At 38.6% G+C, this 23,205-nt stretch overlaps 1 protein-coding gene across 3 annotated transcripts in view; it reads right to left on the bottom strand.

Moving 5' to 3' along the window:
• Nucleotides 1-23,205, bottom strand: part of ELP3 (elongator acetyltransferase complex subunit 3) — a 65,514-nt gene that overhangs the window by 39,435 nt on the left and 2,874 nt on the right. The window contains exons 3-8 of one of the 3 annotated variants that reach the window (XM_045535548.1): nt 21,757-21,895; nt 18,914-18,984; nt 17,895-17,958; nt 15,481-15,549; nt 13,568-13,722; nt 1,015-1,176 (exon numbers count right to left, since the gene is read on the bottom strand). In XM_045535548.1, coding sequence (XP_045391504.1) covers nt 1,015-1,176; nt 13,568-13,722; nt 15,481-15,549; nt 17,895-17,958; nt 18,914-18,984; nt 21,757-21,895 — 660 coding nt within the window. The remainder of the gene's footprint in view (nt 1-1,014; nt 1,177-13,567; nt 13,723-15,480; nt 15,550-17,894; nt 17,959-18,913; nt 18,985-21,756; nt 21,896-23,205) is intronic. The other 2 variants (XM_045535549.1, XM_045535550.1) reach the window with 2 other exon arrangements.

Genomic DNA, 23,205 nt, shown 5'->3' with positions numbered 1-23,205 from the left:
TCTTTCCTTCTCCACAGGTATCTCTCCAGCATAGCCTTTGATTACGACAACACCCCAACCAGTCTTCCTGGCTCGAGTCTTACCCCACAGGAGTGCATTCTATTTGGGTCACTCTTTCTCAAGCATGACATCCATTAGATTCTTCTTCCCTATGCTCACAAATATTCGACAGATCTCTATGACCTAAAGAGAAAATTCCACACTCCTCAGCCTGGCATTTTTTGGGTTGTTTCTAAGATGTTGACCAGTGTGTTTCCCTAGTTCCCCATTCATGTCTACCCAAATCCCACTACAGCATGGGGGTCTTTAAGGCCCAATCCAACACATCCTCCTTCTGAAGCCCGCTGTTACCATTCTTGGTTAATGATCCGTGCTGCCTAATGAACTCCTGATGTTCCCGCACCATCTCCTATTAATTTAGCAATTAATTATAAAGTTCCTCATACAGTTAACTTTTCACAGGTATTTTCTCTCTTCAAATCAATGCTGTATTTCTAGAGGGAAAGAACTTCATATGGCTCTACCAACTCTTATTTCTTTCCTACCTTGTACTCCCAAATTTCTCAAAGTTTATATCCACTGCCTCACCAAATTTTCTCCTGCCAATTGGTATCTGCTCCACAAAAATTAATCTCTTAAACCTCACCTTGACTTCCTTTTTATTCAAACCCTTTCCTTTGCTCCATTCTTCCTGGCCTTCTCTCCTGCTTTAAACTACTGACCTTGAATCCTGCCTTCTGCTTTCTACATGGACAAAGCTGCTTATGACAAGAACAGGGAGTGATATGAGCATGTTTATAGGCTACTGGAAGAGTCAGTGGAGAAAGACTGAAAAATGAAGGAAAGAGGGAATGGAATTAAGAGCATGGACAGAAGAAAGGACTTTGAAAAGGAGGAATGCCCATACCTCTTCCTCTAAGAACCGGTAGGCAGGAAGAAAGGATGAGTATGAATGCAGAGAAAATTGGTGGGGACAGAGGAAGGCTTGCTCAAGATCACCTGCCACCATCTTACCTGTTAGTGTCTCTGGCTACATCTTCGTAGACACTCTGCACCCCAATCTCCAGCCTTGTACAGCCATAGGTCAACATGTCACTTAAATGCCGCTTCATGCAATAATCTGGTCTGGTCTCAATAGTAATTCCGATACACTTTGTGAGGCTTCTCTCAGAATACCTGTAGAACAAATCTAAAAGTAACAAACCTGGGGCAGGTTTTAGGACATTTACTCCCTCTCAAGGGACTGACTGCCTTCTCTCAGTCCTCCTGGTATGAGACAGTGGAGCCAGACTGAGTTCAAATCTTAGCTCTGCTACTTCCTAACTATGCAAATGGCGATGCGATTACCTTCCCTGTGCTTCGGTTTTTATCTGCAAAATGAGCATAATAATAGTATCTACACCTCGCAGGACTGACGTGACTGAACTAGCACATAGTAATATTATTACCATTATCATTATTATTCTCCTGCAGTATGCAGCAACCATAATATCCTTGAAAGCAGTGATTTCAACTGTGAAAACCTATTTTTCAATTACTAGCAACCGTTTTTCACATAAGCAAAACCGTCTGCATTATTTATTTCCCACCCCATATTTTAGAGTCATTTTAAATAAAAGAAAAAGGGAAGGGGAAGGTGATGTGTAATGATCATAGGAATAATTCAGACAAAAGGTCTTCGACATACACAAAAGTCTTTCTGCCAAGCCTATTAATCTTAGCAATGATTTACAAAATTAGGAATCATTTTGCCTTTCACTAAAACCAGATATCAGAGTAGTGAGTGATTACTGCTTTAGATTCAAGTTATTTGAGTTAATGGCCTGAATGCTGGCCAAAGATCAGAGAAGTAAAGATCCACCTGCTTGGGGGGCGGTGATATGAGGAGACAGGAACTCAGAGGCCATGTGGGCCAAGCTCTGTGCCATACACCCTACCAGTATTGAATCTCCCACCAGCTCCATGAAGTGTGTCCTATTATTTCCATTTTACAGATGATGAAACTGAAGTTCAAAGGGAATAAACAGCTTGTCCAAGGGTACACAGCTAATAAAGTCCAAGTCAGGATCTGAAGTCCATCTAACTTTAAAATCCTTACTCTGTATTTCATTGACCACACTGCTTAGACAACTCAGTCTGGGACATCAGACTTCTACCCTTTTCAACATCTCTAAATTCTCAAACCCAAACATCTTCAGTGCATCCTTCCACAACTTTCTTAATTCTTTGGGGAGGGGGAAGGAAGCCTTTTCTGCCATTTATTTTCCTTATTTCCAAAGAAGTTGGTAGCTCTTTCTTGAAAAGTAAAATAATAAAATTTCTATAATTTTGTAACTACTCCATTAGGCTCATTCCTTCATTCTTAATTATCAATAAAAAGTGACTTACTTAATGTTAATAATTCCCAAGAAAGTTAAGAATCACTGGGCCAGAGGACAAATTCTAAAGTCTTTCAAATTCTAGACATTTCATTGTTCATTTCTGTCTTCCATGAGGTCTTAGAGAGGATTACCAGAGGCAACAAGACTAAAGGTAAACAACTAGTTCAAAGTTACTAAAAGATGAATAAAGGGCCCAGACCTTATCAAATTTTGCCTGAGACAGGATAAGAAATCATTTGCCTTCTCTGAAACAACAGAATCAGCAGGTCGCACACCTCTCAAATAGGTGGGTACCAAGGCATGCAGTAGCAGGAAGTACACGATGCCACAGGATAGATATAACTCATCTTCCTCCAACATCAATTACTGGGTTTGAGGGAAACAATTTTTTAGATTAAAATAAATATTATTATGGAGAAAGCAAACCATACAAAGGTTGGAAAAAACACAAAGTGCTAAATGAGTATATTTTTTAAACCGAAATGAGAACATTCTAGAAGCAGGCATTCCAAAATTATATCATAAACCCTCTTATTAATTGATATTTTCAAAAAGCCTGTAGTATTTCTTAAAAGTGATGCCATTAAGTTAGCAAGCCTGGTGGCATAATAGTAGCTTGCATCACTGGGAAAAACTCGTGGGTAGGCAATTGCACAAATGGGAATTTGTGTAGACGAGAGAGAAAATTTACTTGCTAATCTTTCTATTGCACGAATCATCAAGGGTCCCCCCCAAGGACATATAGAGGACTCTGCTACAAGAATGATGAGGTCTCTGTATAAGGAGTCAGAACATAGTATAGGACATAGAGGCAAACCTTATTTTCAAATAATAATTTAACTCCATTTCAAAAATGTCTTTCCTCTGGGGGGAAAAGTCATTACCTTTTGCAGAAAGCAGAAATGGAGAAAGTCAGTATTTTATATTTATAAAAGGCTTTACCATTTTCCTCTTTTCAGACCTGTATTTTCATCTGAACAGCAATTACACAGAAATTCATATCAAATTTGAACAACAAAAATAATGAAGGGAATATTTTCCTAAAGAACAAAGTATATGGTCATTTTTCCTACAAGCTCATTGCATTTTTATTAGGATTTTCTGATAATGCTATATATAGTCCTATGTCACTAAATCTGCCTCTTCATTTAACAAGATGTAAACATATCAATATAACTTTTCTTTAATATGCAAATATGTGCATTCAGGCTTTCAACTAACCTGAGCAGACATTTTATGGCTGCTACAATCCCTGTACCACTGAGAAAGCATCCGAGACTAAGGCTCTCCCTTAGTGTACCTAGTTCAACTCCCGAACCTTCCAGGGGCCCAGACTTAAGTTCTTGGGCATACAGGAACTTCTACGAGACAATGCCAGCAAGTTTCTTGGGTCTTTGGATTTCAATTCCAATTACAAACAAAGGTTCATCCTAAGCCTGCAGAGCCCACTAATATGGATTTTGTTGTACGCCACAGGAGTGGCACCAGCTATAAAAGACGCTAATGTTCTCTGTGAAGCATAACTTAACCCACTAATTCTGTCAACTTAGGTTGACAGAATTTTTAATAATTGAGGGGCAGGGAGCAGGAGGGAAGAGAAATGGGACAATAATCTGGGAATTTAAAAGCAAACAAAAACCAAATGCTACCCAGCCTTCAAAACACAGCTCAAATACATTTCTCCTCCCATAACATCCTCCCAGAGCCCCTCAGCAAGAACTTGGTGCTCCCGTTCCCAGCGCACCCTGCCCATACTGCAGGCAGTTCGTGTTGTCTGTGGATACGTCTGCCTCTCCGCATAGACAGGACGCTCAGGAACGGCCGTAGGCTTGAGAACGTTTGGAGGTTAACTGCTTAAAGGCTTCAGCTAAAAACTCTCCATTAACTAAAAAAAAAATACAAATGTGAAAAATGAATAAATTAGGCACGACTGGGAACAACAGAGATCTCTCTTCGCTCCCACAGCTGCCGCTAGGTGAATCTACTGGTTATCTTTCCTTTTGCAAACAGTCGACCCTGGAAGGTGCCTAGCACTAGGCCAGGTATTCTGCAGAAGGTAAAAATACAACAGTTCTTGTCCGAGATGTGCATAACAATCTAGCCGGCGGGTAGGAACCACCGCAGAACAAAAAGCTAGAAGTGGCAGAAACATAAATGGATATAGATTATTTCTTGGGAAGCATGCTTCTATTTCTGGAAAGAAGAAAGTGACCTACAAAAGTACTATTATTACCTAGTGTCTCCTTGCTCTAAGGGCCCCAACCAGGGGGACACTAATAGAAGACAGCACACTGACTTTAAATCTCTCTCTTTTCTCCTGGGAACTGTCTTTTGATTCACTCCAAGCAGGCTGTGGCATCAAAGAGAACACTTCTCATTACTATCAATTTCCTGCAGCTCCTCGTTCAAAATCTCTGTCATTACTACAAGTGGATGTGCCTTAGCCTTGTCCTGCTTGAAATCTCATGAGAGCTCTAGGATCAAGCTTCCGGAAATGCCTACAGAACATTTCCAACATGGACATCTCACAACCTCAAACTCAACCTGCTCAAACTACACTGCAAAGTAAATAATGGCACATAGATGAAATATTAATTTCTATCAGTCACAAATACAAACTCTCTTCTGCAGCTACAGTCCCAAAACAAGTCAGTGGAATTTATAAACTTCTCTGGACAAAGATTTGTTTGGATTGACAATAACGTCTCTAGTTATTGGTGTAATTCCTCAGTAGTAGCACCACAGAATAAATATTCCCTTTTTTGCTATTATCATATCTGAAAAATACCTCAATAAAATTTGATGTTCTGCCCAATGCTGTGTTAGTGATATCCTAGACTTAAGAATAACTGACTTGGATGTTTGGTGTGTTTGAAGATTTCAGTTTGTGTGTGTGTATATGAGAGAGACAGGCTGGTCTCTAACAGCTGGCCCCAAGCAATCCTCCTGCCTCAGTTTCCCAAAGTGCTGGGATTATAGGCATGAGCCACTATACCTGGCTGGGGATGTCAAAATACCTTTTTTTTTTGAAATGGTGGTCAAATTTGTTTCCCTCAATATTGGTGGTTATGTCAAGAGGGTCTATAAATTAATAGTGCTGTGCCCAATAGAAATTGAGGTAACAGAAAAACATGTGATATTTAAATGAGTACTACCTATGAAAATCTAACCTGGCGACACTGTAGCTTAGAGACTAAACAAGGACCCTTGTGCCCTACAACTGCAGTCTCCAGCCCACAGGCTGCTGACTGGTACCAGTCCATGGCCTGAGCATTAGACCAATGAGTTAATGATAAAATCTCTCAACAAACTTTTCCGTCCCAATAAAGGTATCTACAAACCCCCCCACAAGCAACATTGCACTTAATGTTGCGATAGTAAGTGTTTTCCCTGTATCAGTGGGAACGAGACACAGATGCCCTCTCACCACTTCTGTTTAACAACGTACGGAATATCCTAGCCACTGCAATAATTCAAGAGAAAGAAAAGCATACAAATCCAAAAGGAAAAAGTAAGACTCATTGTATTTGCAGATGACATGATTGTTTATGAAGGAAATCCTAACTGATTTACAAAAATAACTTTTAGAACTAAGTAGTGAATTTAGCGAAGTCTAAAGAGAACTTATTAAAAATCAACTGCCTATCTATATATTAGTGGCAAACAATTTGAAAATGAAAAATTTTTAAATTCCATTTACTGCAGTATCAACATTGAAATATATGAAAAAATTCTTGCAAAATGCATACAAAATCTCTACATTGAAGATAGCTAAGAGAAATCAAAAACCTAAGTAAATAAGGAGATAGACTATGTTCATGAATTAGGAGACTCCATAAATTGTCAAATCTCTCCAACTGTTCTATAGACTTAACACAATCCCAAATCCATTACACTTTTTTATAGAAATTGGCCAGCTAATTCCAAATTTTTCATAGAAATGCAAAGGACCTAGAATATCTAAAGCCTTCTTGTAAAACAATGACAAGTTGGAAGACTTACATTATTTGAATTCAGATATACTAAAAAACTAAAACTAAAAAGTTATAGTAATCAGAACAGTATAGTACTAGCATAAGGACTGAAAGATCAATGGAACAGAAGAGCCCAGCCCCACATTCATAAAGTCATTTGATTTTTAACAAAGACACCATATAATCCAAACGGGAGAGGAAAGTTTTTAAAGAAACGATATTAAAACAACTAGATACCCATATGGGAAAAAAGAAACCTTGACTCCCACCTCACACTATGCATAAAAATTAATTCAAGATGGATCATAAACCTAAATATCAAAGCTAACACTAGAACTAGAAGAAAACACAGGAGAATATCTTTGTGCCTAGGGGACATGCAATGGTTTATTAGAGACAATACAGAAAGCAATAACCATGAAAGAAAAAAACTGCTAAATTAGACTTTATCAAAATTAAAAACTTCTGCTCAAAGACACCGTTCTATCCTTAATATAATGAATAGCCAAGCTACAGACTGGGTTTTCATATTTGCAAAATACAGATCCAACAAAGGATATATAACAACCAGATAAAAAATTGGCAAAAGATTTTAACAGAGACTTCACAAAGGAAATATACTCAAACAGCATAAGCATATACTAAAGTGCCTAACATCATTAGTCATCAGGAAAATGCAGATTAAAACCACAATGAACCATTACACACCCACCAGAACAGCTAAAATTAAAAGACTGACAAGACCATATGTTGGTGAGGATGTTGGAACAACCGAATGCTCATATGTTATTGGTGGGAGTACAAATAGTAGAACCATTTTGGAAAAACGGCTGGCAGTTTCTTACAAAACTAAACAAAACATTCTACTTCCATTTGTTGTCTAAGAGAAATAAATACATGTATCCACAAAAAGATTTGCACAAGAATGTTCAGTGAAATTTTATTCATATTGGCCACAAACTTTGGGAAACAGCTGAGGTGTTCATCAATAGAATAAACTGTGGTCTACACATACGTTGGAATACTGAGCACTAAATAGGTAACAACTACTGAATCACCCAACAACACTGGTGAATCTCAAAATATTATGCTCAGTGAAAGAAGCCTTACACAAAAGAGCATATGCTATATGGTTCCATTTATATGAAGTTCTAGAATAAGCAAAACTAATCTATGGTGGGGGAAAAAATCAGAAAAATGGCTGCCTCTGGGAGGTGCAGGGGAGGATTTACTGGGAAGGGGCCTGAGGCAACTTCCTGATGATGGCAATGTTCTGCATGTTAATGGAGCTTTGCAGCACAGGTATACGCATTTGTCAAAACCAATCAAATGCTATACTTAAGATATTTGCATTTCACTGTACTGGATATAAATTTACTTCAAAAGAAAAACACCACCAACAGTGAATGCTAGCAAATGATGAAGCATCTGAGAAGTGTACTTGAAGCATGTAACTTACTTTGAAATGCAGCAAAAAAAAAAAAAAAAAGAAAGAGGGAGAGAGAGAGAATGATGAATGGAAACTGGAACAGGTAGAAACATGATAATGCAAGTACTGTAGAATCTAGGTGACGCATATGTGGGTGCCCAATGGAAAATTCTTTCAATTTTTGTTTGTTTCAAATAAATGCTCAGAGAAAAACAACTAATATCATCTCTTTTAAGATGATTAATAAATATTGTATCCTAGGTTGGCTGGCCAATATTAAAGATCCTGGTCACGATCTATGAAAATCTGCGGGACCAAGGGAGGAAGTGAAGTGCTCAATATATAAAGTGAGGGGCAGGGAGTTATCAGAGCTGAATCCCAGAAATGTAGGGGGTCCCTGAGGCACCTGCCAGAGACGAGGCCCAGGGCAGCAAGGCAAGGGGCTTAGTCACTTCCACGCCTCCCTGGGTTGCATTTGCTTCCTTCATGGCTCTGTAAGTCTAAGAAATTGCCTTCTGGCCCTGGTACCCAGCATTACTGACCACTCTAGCTTTTCCAAGACATGTAAGAACATAGTTGGAGGATTTAAAGTCATTGATGAGGGGGGCAAAAGAGGAAGGAACGGAAATGGATTAAAAATTCCACAGGGAGAAAGTATGACTCACTCACTTCTTGATGGGTGTAACTACCCTTTTAAATCGCATCTTGTGAAAACAGCCAAGGAGCATTAAAGATTGAATGCAAAACTGCTTCTGGGCAAAGCTGATTAAAAAGGAATAAAACTATTTTAAAAGATTGCTCTGAGTTATCTGGCAACATTTGCAACAATGGGTGACTCAGATGCCACTGTGGTCCTTTTCACCTCCAGAGCTGTGATTGTTACAGGACGACAGTCACCAGTAATTGTTGCTCTCTGGAGACTACTGAAGAGTCTCGTCTAGCTGATAGTGATGACTGATTAGCACTTTGCTTGATTTAATGAGCCTTCACAGAAACCATACCTGCTTTGTCCTTGAACTCTGTTCGCTCAGCTTTCCAATTTTTCCATCTGCAAGGATAGAATGTACTGCCTGCTACTAACGCCATAAAGAATAACTAGGCTCACCTTGCTGGGGATTTTCCTTACCCTAACTCCCACTCTTTTAAGTAAGAAGCAACACTTTAATCAGGTTAGGCATATGAAAGCAAAGCGGGACCCCTGAGCTAATAAGTAGTAAACCATGACCCTAATTTGAACAGAGACTTTTATCCTTAAACACTGTTGACTCATCTGTCACAATATATAAACTTTAACCTAATTGAAAAGTAAGCTTAAAAAAAAAAAACCCTGCTAAGCTAACAGAAGGCAGTGTTATATCTATGTAGCTAGCAAGCAAAAATAACTAATATTGACTAATAGTAAAATAAACATGAAGTTCATCACCTTGCACCTAAGAGAGGGGGGCTACGTGGGTAAACCGACCAGTTTTACGAATACTCTGTGCAAGATAACACGGAACTGCAAGGCCAAGTCTACAGATTCTGCAGTGAACACACATTATGTCAAACCATTTTCTCTGGGCTGCTCTTTATTTCACAATGATGCTAACATTTGAAAATAATTTTCTGTTTCTAGTTCTATAGCACAAACCAGACTACTATTTCTTCAAATAATACAAAGTTTCCCTCAAAACAAATAGGAACTCTGACTATGGGGAGTTTGTAGTAAAAATTTACCTCTACAAAGCAAACAATATGCCACACGTTGGCTTTTTTCAGATTATCTCATAAAAGTATAGAGACCAAGAGAAAAGAGCAAAACATGTAAAGCGTGTGTTGGCAGAATACAGCGTAACGTTTGTGGATGGTTTTACGGCTCCCAGATTGTATTTTTATTATTTCCCAAGAGCCATTTATGAGATTTGTTGCAATGAAGACTCAAATCATATATAAATTTTTATCTGAAAGTAAAGTGTTTGTTGTCCTCTTGAGGTGAATTCAGGAACAGAAACAAAACAACACTGGCCTTGCGGAGCTCATGACTCAAAGAGGCTTTCTTCTCCGAAGGGCTTTCTACAAACACATAGTGATCTAAGCTAGGTAGTTGTAGTATGTAACCTCATTTTCACCCCAGTAACAGACAACTTACGTCAAGCACCCCTAGGCACTAGGACATTTCTGCAAAAATAAAGGTAAAAACGTCACATCAAGAATAAAGCAACATTTTAAAAGTTTTAATCAATGAAAATGTCAAACCGGCTGCATCCTAAAAAAATCATTATACAGATCTCAGTTGGCCTGTGAAAAGCTCAGTGGCAAACATTTATTGGTGTCGGGGAGCCAGGTCTAAGATATTCATAGCTCAATCCCATTAAGATGCAGGGTCTGCAACATCAGAATGGCTGCACTGAGAAAGGAGTATATAAGTATGTCAACCTGGGAAGAAAAATTTAATGGTCTTGATAGATCCTCCTGTTAGGGAATTTTCAGAGTTGAATGAATTGTAGGCAGACACCCTCTGAGGTACTGCTGCCATTCCACTGACGTGGGGCTTTGAATTAATTAAGGTGGTTTTTCTTCAAATTACATTTTATCTAAGTTATACCGTGATTTTTTAGTATTATTAATAGGAATGAGTTGGATTGCATCATTACTTCTCTAAAGTTTGAAGACTTCAGCATTTTGCTAAGCATGACTCACATTCATGAATGATCAAGGTTTTGAATGAGGAATAAAAATGCAGTCACCATCTCATCTGCTACTAAACCCCCTGTAGGAGGAAGAGATCACACCACTACACATCTAGATTCATGGACACAGAACCCATCTGTCACATTCCCTAGAGTCAATCAAAAAGTGGGCTGCTGTCCACACACAGTCTCCCAGCTGCCAAACCTTTCACACGGGCCCCTTGAGAGACCTTGGTATTTACTTAAACATATGAAAAAAACCTTTATTCCTTTCATTTGTACAAACCCAAGGAGAGCAAAGGAAGTTGCGGGCATGGGTAAAGTAGGGAGGGCACAAAAAGATGTCCCTCTCTCCAATTCCAAGAGGTAGCCCTACCTAGGTCATTGGCTATCAATATTTGATCAATAAGTTATCATTCATTCAAAATTCATTCACACATTTACTTATGCCTACTATGTGACAAGGACTGCTTTAATTACAGGGTGATGAAAACTACCTGTAAGTCCATTCAAAATTTGGTCCTACCCTTCACAAAAACCCCGAGGTGGCACTGTTTGAACAACCTCATAATTAGCTATACAACCCTCTCCCCCTCCCCTGATATAAAAGAGAAGCCAGAGAAAAGCCTAGAGGTGGTGGGGGAGGGGCAAGGAAAAAGAGACCACGTTGCTTCCAGCATTTTCAAGCTCTGATGATGTGCACACACGTGCGCATACACAAAGACACACTTACACATACATACTCTCAAATGTGTACAACCAGCACACCTAGCGTTACAGCAAAGTCCGAGCTCTGAAAACAAAGCTGCCTGGGGTTTGTATCTCCCGTCCACCAACTTCCTGTGCAACTTTAGGCAAGCTGCTTCATCTCCCTGTGCCTTAGTTTCCTCACCTGTAAAATAAGAGTAATCTGAATACTTAACCCAAAGGCTTACTGTATTATAAATATGTGAATAAAATACCCATGACAATGCCTGACCCACTGCATACAGAGTAGATGCAAACATCCCTTACTTCCACTTCCCATGTCCCTACCTCCTCAGCTCTAAGGCCTATGATGACCATCAGTCTATGAATTCATATATATATATTTACATTTATATTTACAGTTATGTATATGTGCATGTACACACAAATGGTGGGACCATACTGGAAGAATTAAGCTAAAAATTGCTTTTCACTTAGTACACCTTAGAGATCTGAGACTCTCCCATTGGGTGATCCCATCCATTTACACAGTTGTCAATATCATCTACCAGCTGATAATCCCCAATTTTGTACAGTTACCCTCAGACTTATCCTGGATTCAGAGCCCACTGAAATCTCCACTTGAATGCATCACAGGCATTTTAAACTTCACACACCCAAAGCAGAACTCTTGATTTTCTCCCACAGACCTGCTCTTCCCTCTGCCTTTTTCATCTCAGTGTACAGCTCTGCCCTCCTGCCACTCTGCCAGGCAGAACCTGGGTGTCATGCTCAGTTCCCTCCCTTTCTTACTCCCAACACAATCTCTTCTCCGTCACTACTGCCACCACCCCTGTCTGAGCTGGGAAGGGTATAATCAGATGGCCTCCTGTCTGGTTCCCCACTTTCACTCTTGTACTGGCCTAATCCGTTAGCCTGACAATAGCCAGAATGGCCTGACCCATTAACCAGAGTAGGTCACTTCCCTGCTTAAATCCATTCACCTACTTCCTACTGCATTTCAAATGAAATTTCAACTCCTCAAAAGCATATATAATTTGACCCTTATCTAACACTTCAACCTCATCTCATGACATTCTCCCCCTTGTTCATTAGGATCTAACCACACTGGCTTCCTCTGTGTTCCTAGACCACCCGAAGCTGTTTCCCATTTCAGTGTCTTTATCTTATCACTTCTGCACTTGGTCTTACTGACTCCTTATACTTCAGGTCTCAGCTTAAATATCACCACTGCATCTAGAGAATAAATAGGTTATCTCTAGGGTTACCCTAGAGATAACCTATTTATTTTCTATCACATCTGTCTGTTTCCATCATAGCAATTCTTGTTTGTAATTTGTCAAACTAGCAGAATGTAAACATCATAAGGACAAGAACAATGTCTTATTCACCACGTTGTTCCCAGGGTCTAAAACAGTGCCTAGTACCTAGAAACACTTGGCAAATAAGAGAAATAGGACATCAGTAACTATCCAGGTGTTCCTGCAACTTTGGAAAACAAAAACTATTTTAAGACTTCCACTTCTTAAATCATTGAACTACATATGAAATTATTATTCTTCCTTCTAAAAATCAAGACACGAGGTATCAAAAGAATGCATAATTTTGTCAACTAGAATCCAGAATGAGTGAATGATCCCGCTGTGGTCTGAACATTTGTTCCCTTCAAATTTCATGTTCCAATTTAATTGCCATTGCAAAAGTATTAAGAGGTGGGACCCCTAGAGGTGATTAGGCCATAAGGGCTCTGTCCTCACGGGTGGGACTGATGCCATTATAAAGGGGTGAGTTAGGCCCCCTTTTGCTTCTTTCACCTTCTGCCATGTGACGATGCAAGAAAGCCCTTGCCAGATGCCGGCACTTTGATATTGGACTTCCCAGCCTCCAGCACTGTGAGCCAATAAATGTCTGTTCATTATAAACTACCCAGTCTCAGGTATTCTGTTTATAGCAGCACAAAACAGACTAAGATTTCAATCATAAACATTATTTAATAGTTATTAAATAATAGTTACTAATAAATTGATTTTTAAATAATAGTAACTTGTTCTGTTGATTTTAAGACAGCTAAATGTTTCAAATAAACAGCATCCCCTGTCTTCTTCTTGTGGGGCTGAAAACTCAACTAGCCCAATCAAAACTACTCGTGTAGTTTAGACCAGCCTAAGGCTGAAAAGATCTTCACAGACCTTATTTTGTGAATATCTCTGAGAACACTACTATGTCAATGGACCATATTTATTTTTTCTTCCTTGTTTTCAATGAAAATAACTCTTTCCCACAAAACAGGAGAGACTATAAGAAATAAGAATGTGGATATAAAGCAGAAGGAATTTTCACAGGCTACTACTAGGAGGATAAACTGACAACCATGTTGGAGACAATGATAAAATAAGAATTTCTTACTTGACTGCCTCGTAAATATTGTTGGAAGTATGTCCAGATAAGGCATCATGTAAATTTCGAATAAAATAATCTCTGTATTCTTCTGGAAGGGCCATAAACGTTCCACCCATCACAATAAACTCCACTTTATCCACACTGTGACCAAGTTGTTTTAACTGAAACACATATAAATTCATCAGTATTAGAGAGATATAAGCAACTACTCTAAGAAGGCACCGCAAATTTCTCATTTTACTTTGCAGTGTTTTAATCAGTCTAGTTTAAAAATGAGAACCAATTAAATATATTTACCTAATTATGGGGATAAAAAATAGACTCAAGTCTGAAAGAAAAAAATAATTACAGCTCAATTAAGGAGGGAGAGTGAGAATTAAAAATAATAAATAAGAAGCTTGACTTGAATACCTACAGAGTTAAGTGGAAATCTAAAAGCACAAAGAATGTAAACTAGAAAAAAATAAAGATAAATATTATATGTGTAAAAAAATAAATATTTATCGATCATATATTTTATGCCAGACTTTGTGATAAGCCTTAAAGACAAAAAAGATGCATTTATGATTATATAACAATTACATATGTAAGATTATGCAACATGATCAGGACTTGATACAATGGAAGAAAAAAGAACACTAGATTAGAAAGAAAAAAGAAAGCAGTTTAAAATTGAAGATTCTGTCAGTCTTGGCACTTTAAGCCTGCTTTCTGGAAAACAAAAAAGTCTGATAAAAAATGAAATATTAGGTCTCCCCTGCTAGGGTGTAGAATGGTACAAATCTTTCATTTTGTCAACTACAATATACCAAGATGCTAATTTTTAAAAACAGGTATTTAAATTTCTCACCATATCTTAGGCTTGGGAAAAACAGGGTTAAGAAAATTACCAAATCATGAACTAGAATGAATGTTGTATGTAAAGGAGGTCTACACTTAATAGGGGCAAAAAGGCACCTTTTTATACTTGCTTTTGAAAATGGCAAATTACAATTTATACAAAAAATATATATACATGTGTGTATACATATCAACACTAAAAGAATGTTCTATTTCCATATCTAGGGTTGATTACAATGAATACATATCAAAATCACCCTGGTAGTTTTTTCAGAATACCCTGCTAGGACCCTGAACCAGGCTTAATCAGAACCTCCAGAGGTGACAATCTGGCACATGTCTGAAACGTATTGACTATGGCATGTATTACTTTCTATCTCAGATTTTGTATTTGCCCTATCACATGTTACTATTACAACTACAGACAGTGCTTTACATTTTTAAAACTGGACAAGTTTAAAATAAACTTATAAACAAAGAAAATCTGTATTAATGTTCAGATTTATTGAACAGTATAAGGTAATTTATATAGTATTTATTTTTAATCAGCTATATTGAGGTATAATTTATATACAATAAAACCCACTAACTTGAAGTGCACAATGGATGCATTTTGATCAATATTTAGAATTATGTAACCAGTACCATGATATGGAACAATTCCATAACCCCCAAAAGCTCCTTGTACCCCTTTGTAGTCAATTCCCTATTCCCACAGGGTAAACCACTCGCAATATTTCTTGATCTGGCTTTTAGAAGATAAAATTCAACCCATTCACTCTTGTCTGAAAACTTTCACACTCTCACTCCATAAATTTCATACTATAAATGACATTCTGCAAATTCAAAGAAATTTAGAGAACATCAAACTGTCAAAAAATAATAGTCTCTAAATAAGTACTATTTTTGACCTTGCTAGCCACTGCAAAACAGTCTCCCACCCTCAGACAGATATTAAAAACACAAAAGGGAAAAACACCTTTTTAGTTCTTATTCCAGGTTCAATCCAAATCAAGCAACAATAACTTCTTACTAACTGTAAACATCTATTTTTTAAAAAATGCTTTTAAAAAATTTACCTGTTCTATTCGGTGTCTTGTCTGTAGATAAGGGTCGTATCTGGCACGGATAGCTCGCATGGAGGTTGGCTGAGAAAAAAGGAGAAAAATAATGTTATGCTCGCATCAGATTAAAAGTAAAAGGTAGTTTCCGAAGGATTGCATTAGAAATAAAATTCTCTATGGTTTTGAATACTAAAAACCTGGCTTGTACCCTATCTTGTTTTCTCAGTTCAAAATAATGTCCTAAATAGCATCTGGCTGGTCACCACTTCCCCTGTCATAGTATCTTAACAGCAGTGTGTCTCTTTGGATCGTGCTTGTCTTTTGTGTAAATACTTATGGAATGCCCAGGGTCGCCAAAGTGTTCTACGACTCACAGACATAGGTGTGCATGCATTATTCAGAAGAGTTTTATGGTAAAATAACTTTTAAATAAGGTTCTTCAATACAACATAGTTTGTGATGGCTTAACAAATAGCTTTATACTCTTGCCATACAATGGAATACTCTTCACCCACAAAACAATGTACTGATATAAAATGTTTGCTAAGATGTATTATTAAATGAAAAAGGCAAGGTGCAGAACAGTGTTTTGATATGCTGCCTTATAAATAAGAAAGTAGGATTAAGAATACGAACAGGTTGAGCATCCCTAATCTGAAAATCTGAAACCCCAAATGCTCCCCAATCCAAAAGTTTGAGTGCTGACATGACACCACAAGTGGAAAAGCCCACATGTGATTACTTAATACAAACTTTGTTTCATGTACAAAATTATTTAAAATATTGTATAAAATTACTTTCAGGCTAGGTGTATATAAAACATAAATGAATTTCATGTTTAGACTTGGGTCCCATCCCCAAGATATCTCATTATACATGCAAATATTCCAAAATCTGAGGCCGGGCGCGGTGGCTCACGCCTGTAATCCTAGCTCTGGTAGGCCGAGGTGGGTGGATCGCTCAAGGTCAGGAGTTCGAGACCAGCCTGAGCAAGAGTGAGACCCCGTCTCTACTAAAAATAGAAAGAAATTATCTGGCCAACTAAAAATATATATACAAAAAAAATTAGCCGGGCATGGTGGCTCATGCCTGTAGTCCCAGCTACCCGGGAGGCTGAGGCAGTAGGATCGCTTAAGCCCAGGAGTCTGAGGTTGCTGTGAGCCAGGCTGATGCCACGGCACTCACTCTAGCCCGGGCAACAGAGCGAGACTCTGTCTCAAAAAAAAAAAAAAAAACAAACAAAAAAAAAAAAAAAACAAAATCTGGAAAAACCTGAAATGTGAAACACTCCTTGTTCCCATGCATTTCGGATCAGGGATACTCAATGTGTACATGCTTGTGTTCCTCTAAAATATCTTTGCAGGAAGCAGGGGAAATAGATAACACTGACTGTCAGGGACGGAGCAGAAAAGGGTGGCTAGGGGGCAGGAATGAGAGCCCTTTCACTGAATAATTCCTTTTATATTTTTAAAAATCCGAACCCTGGAAAACCGGGAAAAAATGAAAACATATATGAGAAGAAAAAGTCACGTGGTTTGCTGGCTTCTGACCTCTTCTGAGGAGGATATTCCTTCAAAAGTGGCTCACTGGTCTCCTGCTTCTCTCTTGTCCTCACTCTACCTTTTCTCCACGTGGCCGTCAAGATAATCGGACTGTATCACGCCCCTGCTTTAAATCCTAATGGCTTCTCATGACACCTATACCAAAACCCAGACTCCTCACTCACCCTGGCTTATAAACCCTCACTTCAGCTGTCTCCCAACCTCGTGCTTCCCTCACCCACTGTGTTCCAGAATACTCCACCCCCTTTCCCACCCTGGGCCTTTGTTCTAGCTACTTCTCTGCTAGGAACGCTCTTTCCTGATATTCCCAGGACTGACTCCTCCTTTTCATTAAGGATTCAGCTTAAACATCGTCTGCTTAGAGAATCCCTTCCCAACCACCATAGCAAAACTCTCTCCAGCTCCCATTATCTTCCTTAATTTCACTTCTCTGCTTAGCATTTATTAGTACCTGGTATTTTTGTTTGTTTCTTTACTGTCTATCTTCCATTATCAGAATGTAAATTCCACAAAACCAAGGACCTTGTCAGTTTTTTCCCTGCTAAAGAGACAGTACAATGCAGTGGTGAGATGCACAGAGTTCAAAACCTGGTTGTCACTTATTAGCAGTGTGTCTCTGGGCCTTCTGTGCCCATTTGTACAGTGCTAGATATATTAATAATAACGGTTTATGTAAGTATTTCTCCAGTGACTAAAACAAGCTATGGCAGTAGTAGACACTGAGCAAACATTTGGTGAATGAATAGCTTTTATAATCAGGAAAAAAATAAAAATTTTAAGAAAGCCAGTACTTGTAAAACCACACCAACCACAGCATGGGCAAAGTATGAAGTAACACTTCATCAGGACAACCTCCAATGACCTCACCTCATATCCAGTATAAGACTGCGTTGAATACTCAAAGTCTGAGTCAGGCCCACCAGGGCAGTATCTGCCAATATAACAAGGGAACAAGAATGTCAGATGCGAAACTCATTTCAACAGTCGAGTTCAACCATCTACAGTCTTCATGAAATCCTGGTACCAAATGAGCTTCATTTTCAAAGAAGAGTCTACCTTTGCAGTATCTGTAAATAATGTATTTTCTAATAACAAGTAAACAAGATAAATATGTCAGGGAACACCATTACATTCATTTTCAAAATACTGCAGTCACTATTATTTTAGAGGTTTAAGCTTTTAGGGGCAAATAACAGGAACAAAGTTTCCCTAAGTTTGGATCAACACTCAGTGCTCTCTTAGTAGCCACACTCAAGAAAATCTTTCTCCCGTTTAATCTTCCTACCTAGAATCATGCATACTCTTCTGTTAATTCTTCCAAATAGCTAAGTTTCAGAAATCTACAGGTTATATACAAGGATAATTTTTTATTATGATACTTTTCTCATCCAAATTCTTTTTTTTCTTTCTTTATTTTTTGAGACAGGGTCTTGCTCTGTTGCTAAAGGTCTTGCTCTAGGCTAAAGTACAGTGGCATCATCACAGCTCACAGCAACCTCAAACTCCCGGGCTCAAGCAATCCTCCTGCCTCAGCATCCTGAGTAGCTGGGACTACAGGCAAGCACCACCATGCCAGGCTAATTTTTCTATTTTTGGTAGAGACAGGATCTTGCTCTGTTGTTCAGGCTGGTCTCTAACTCCTGGCCCCAAGCAATCCACCTGTCTTGGCCTCCCAAAGTGCTAGCATTATAAGTATGAGCCACCGAGCCCGACCCTAGATTCATTTTAAATTTCTGACATTTGGAATTTAGGCAACTCTTACATTCTACAAATCTATTAAATCAAAGTTTTAGATATTACCAGCATGTACTGATCAAAGGCTCAAGGGCACATACTAGTTCGATTAAAATACACACACAACACCTTAACAAAATCACCCTACTTACACACATATATTTCCGGTAAAACTGATGTGTGGACATCTGTGGGGTTTGCACATCACAGCTACAACAGCAATCTATAAAAGAAAGATTAATTTAAAAAAGGTATTATAGAATAATTAGTACAAAATTCTAGAGAATGGTTATTCCTGAAAAGGAGGGAAAGGAATGCAAACAGACAGTGGCACAGGAGGGGCTTTGAAGGTATTGATAATGCTGTGTTTCTAAGCTGGGCACTGGGTCCAAGGGTGACCCCTTTTAAATATTAGTAAACTTAAAATGTACATATATATTATACAATAAATTAAGTACAAAATAAGGAATTAATTTTTAAAGCCACAGTGATTCTTTTTTTTTTTTTTTTTTTTGAGACAGAGTCTCGCTTTGTTGCCTGGGCTAGAGTGAGTGCCGTGGCGTCAGCCTAGCTCACAGCAACCTCAAACTCCTGGGCTTAAGCGATCCTACTGTCTCAGCCTCCCGAGTAGCTGGGACTACAGGCATGTGCCACCATGCCGGGCTAATTTTTTCTATATATATTTTAGTTGGCCAGATAATTTCTTTCTATTTTTTAGTAGAGACGAGGTCTCGCTCTTGCTCAGGCTGGTCTCGAACTCCTGAGCTCAGAAGATCCACCTGCCTCGGCCTCCCAGAGTGCTAGGATTACAGGTGTGAGCCACCGCGCCCGGCCCACAGTGATTCTTATTCTTTCTCTGAGTTATTGTTTTACAAAAACAGACTACAAGAAAAAATTACTTTATGCAATTCTGTGAAATTATATATAAACCTAACCTTCATAATTCAAACTCCTCATGGACACACTAGATCTCAGTATTATAGCACAGAGTATCAAGTCAGGGACTTTAACGTTTCAGAGTCTGTGCATAAAGTAGTCTCAGAGGGGTCTGACAGAGACTAAGTGGAGTAAGCAAAGGAAGTGGGGGTAGAGATGCAAGCCTGGGTACATCTGAAGCAGTTGGTCAAATAAGGATATACATTAAAGCTAATGCAAGCCAGGTTTCTCACTGTCAGAGAACAAAGTTATAAATATGGAAAGGGAAAGAACTAGAATGAACTCTGTGGGCTGGACAGAATGGAAGGTATTGTGAACTCAGTTTTCAACATGAATAGATTGATATACAAATAAATGTAAATGACAATGTGTTATGTGTGTGCATGTATGTATGTAGCTATGCACACATATGTCCTAGCTTGGTCCACTGAGAGGGTCCGGGAGCAGCAACTCCCTAATAGCAGTAAGCACACCTAGCACTAAGATCTTCGTTTCTAAATACCCTTCTCCACTAAAAGTAACCAGGGCTCCTTAGAAAAATGGCTGATTCCAGGGCTGGGGCAAAGAATGTATAAGATGAGCCTGGAACATTTCATTGTGCCAGAAAGCTAGAAACTGCTCAAAGAATGATGGGGACATTTCAAAAAGACACAGAAACCAGCTTTAAAGAGCTTCCACTGGTCAAATCTAGGATAATTTGTACATCAAAACAAATACTGATAGTAACAGATTATAACCCACCAAATAGGAAACTATTAATTCATTCACACAAATAAATGAACGAGTGAACTGGAAGTTTGATGAGGAACAGGATATTTATCTAGTTTCAAAATACTTCTCCACATGACACTTCTTAATCACAAAGTGGAAAAAAATAACTTTACAGAGAAGTCTGCTGAACATCACCTTGCTTGAAATGAGTAACATCAGTGACAGGACAAACTGAAACTGTACCACCTGACGGGAGACAACAAGAACACAGTATCCCCTGTGTGATGCTCCTGCCAAAGACGCATAACCTGGATCTAATTATGGTGAAACATTTGATTAACCCAAACTGGGGGACATGCTACAAAATAACTTGCCTGAAATCTTTAAAAGTGTTAAGGGAATGAAGTCAAGCAAAGACAGAGCAAGTGTCCAGTCTGCAGAGCCATTGACAACTACACGCAACACGTGATTCTGAACTGGGTCCAGCTGGTCATTAATGAAACAGCTGGTGAACTCTGAATCAGGCCTGAGGATTAGATGACCGTAATGTATCAGCATTAAATTCCTAGTTTTGATGGCTGTATTGTGGTGATGTAAGAAAATGTCCTTGTTTGTAGGAAATATACAGTGAAGTATTCAAAGGCATAGGCTTTGTAACTTACTCTCAAATGGTTCAGGGAATAAAGTTCTTGGTACTGTACTTTCAACTTTTCTATAAGTTTGTGATTATTTTTCATAATAAAAATTAAGATTTAACTTATTAAACAGTGATTTACAGAAACCCCAAAATAATTTTTCATGAAATCTCATACCACTGAGAAGGTCAGTCCAATTCAACAATCTTTTATTGAGAGTCTACTATACAGGCCAGGTTCTGTGCTGTTTTCTCAAATGAACTAACAGCTGCTGTCAGTCTGGCGTACTCGCTGTTCCCCACATGCATCACACCTTTCTTGTCATTTCTACCTCTGTGCCTTAACTACCTGTGCCCTCACTCCCATGGCTCTTCTTGGCTTATAGGTCAAGCAAGCTCCATGCTTTCTCCTGGGCCTTCCTTAGCCTCTTTTGCTGCAGGGGCACCTCTGTCCTCTGGACTCCCATGGCACTCACAATTAACATACATAGAACTACTCTGCACCACTAACTACCTCTTAAAGGTACCTTCTATCAGCATCAATTATATGCTACCAGCTTAAGATGGCCCACAACTCCAGCGCAGATCATAATACAAGGACTTCATTAGTCTGAATCTTCCACCTCCACCTCACTACCTGGGTGTTACATGGAGGCAGGGCTTTCTGCCAGAACAGATACAGAGTGTCAATATGTCATGAGTTGAATCACTCACCCCACTGGCAGTTCTGATGGGTTTTGCCTTTAACTTGGGAACCAAGACCTTGCGATACTGAGGAGGGACGGCAGCAATGATATCCACCAGGCGGGGCTGTGCGGAAAGGCCATATTTGGCAGCTGTTCTGGTTTTCACCCTGGAAGTAAAGCATCTGGCATCATCAAGATCACAATATTTTAAGGACAAGCTACTAAAAGGATGACCTACAGATAACATCATTAGCTCCTATCACTCCTCTATCCCTTCACCATGTGACAAGAGTGGCTTTAAATCTGCTAATATCAGGAAATGGAAGAACAAAATTCATGAGTGAATGATTTCCTCTTCTCACCCTCAAGTACCAGAAGGAAAACCAGAGGACTATGGAGGGAGAAGGGCCCAGGACAATGACTCGAGGTAGGTCTAGTTCAAAATTGTGATCTAGCTTCAAAGGGCTGTTCTGACTCTACCTTTTCTCAACCTTAGCACTACTTGACGTTTGGGACCAGATAATTCTCTGTTGTCCAGTGCATTGCAGCATACTCAGCAGCATCCTTAGCCTCTACCCACTAGTACCCTCCTTCCTGTTGTAACAACCAAAAATGTCTTTACACATTGCCAAATGTCTCCTGGGGAAGAAATCACTTCTGGTTGAGAACTACTGTCTTAGACAAAAAAAAAAAAAAAAAAAAAAAAATCAAGAAAAGCTATGCAGAACCAAATAGGAAATAAAGTATATACTTTTGAAAGTTTAAAAATACTCTAATACAAAATATTACATACATAAAGAACAGAACATAAAAATATACTTTAACAAACAATTATAAAGCAATGACTTCTGTATGCCCTTTACCGATTGTAACCCCATGTCTAAGCCCCCCGAAGTAACCTTTGTCCTGACTAATAATTCCTTTGCTTTTCTTTATAATTTTACCAGCTTTGCTTTTTTTTGTGCCTGCTAGCCAAACCTTAACAGTCACCCTGTCTTCTAATTTTAATCCATCTAGAAATACCTGTGGGGTGCTCACATATTTTCAAAAATGTTAACTGAATACTTAATGTACACAAGAGACTACCTCAGTACTTGGTATGTCAGAATGTACAAGACATAGTCATTTCATGTTCTATGTTTGCATGTTTGCAGACAGGCATACAAAAAAAAAGTAAACGTATAAATGATGAAAACACATGTGAAAAAACACCTCCCTACTCCCAACAATGAATGCTTCCAGAGTTCTGAGATGTGCTAAGGAGAGATTCATATATAAGAAATAGAAATGTTCACGAGAAATTAAAGATTTGTATAATTAGAGGTGTAACCAACAAAAAACAGAAAGGAAAACTGCTAAAGACACTGTAGAAAAATCAGTAAAATATAATGTTTGCATAGTCAAAAGAGGATAATTATTGACCCATTTATTCCTTTAGCAAATGTTTAACAACCATGATGTTTCAAGGAAGGAGTAA

This window comes from Lemur catta, chromosome 22 (assembly GCF_020740605.2).
Source record: "Lemur catta isolate mLemCat1 chromosome 22, mLemCat1.pri, whole genome shotgun sequence".
In the NCBI taxonomy this organism is placed as follows: Eukaryota; Metazoa; Chordata; class Mammalia; order Primates; family Lemuridae; genus Lemur; species Lemur catta.
The sequence above is the reverse complement of the archived record's forward strand: the minus strand, read 5'-3'. Positions and strand labels throughout refer to the sequence as shown.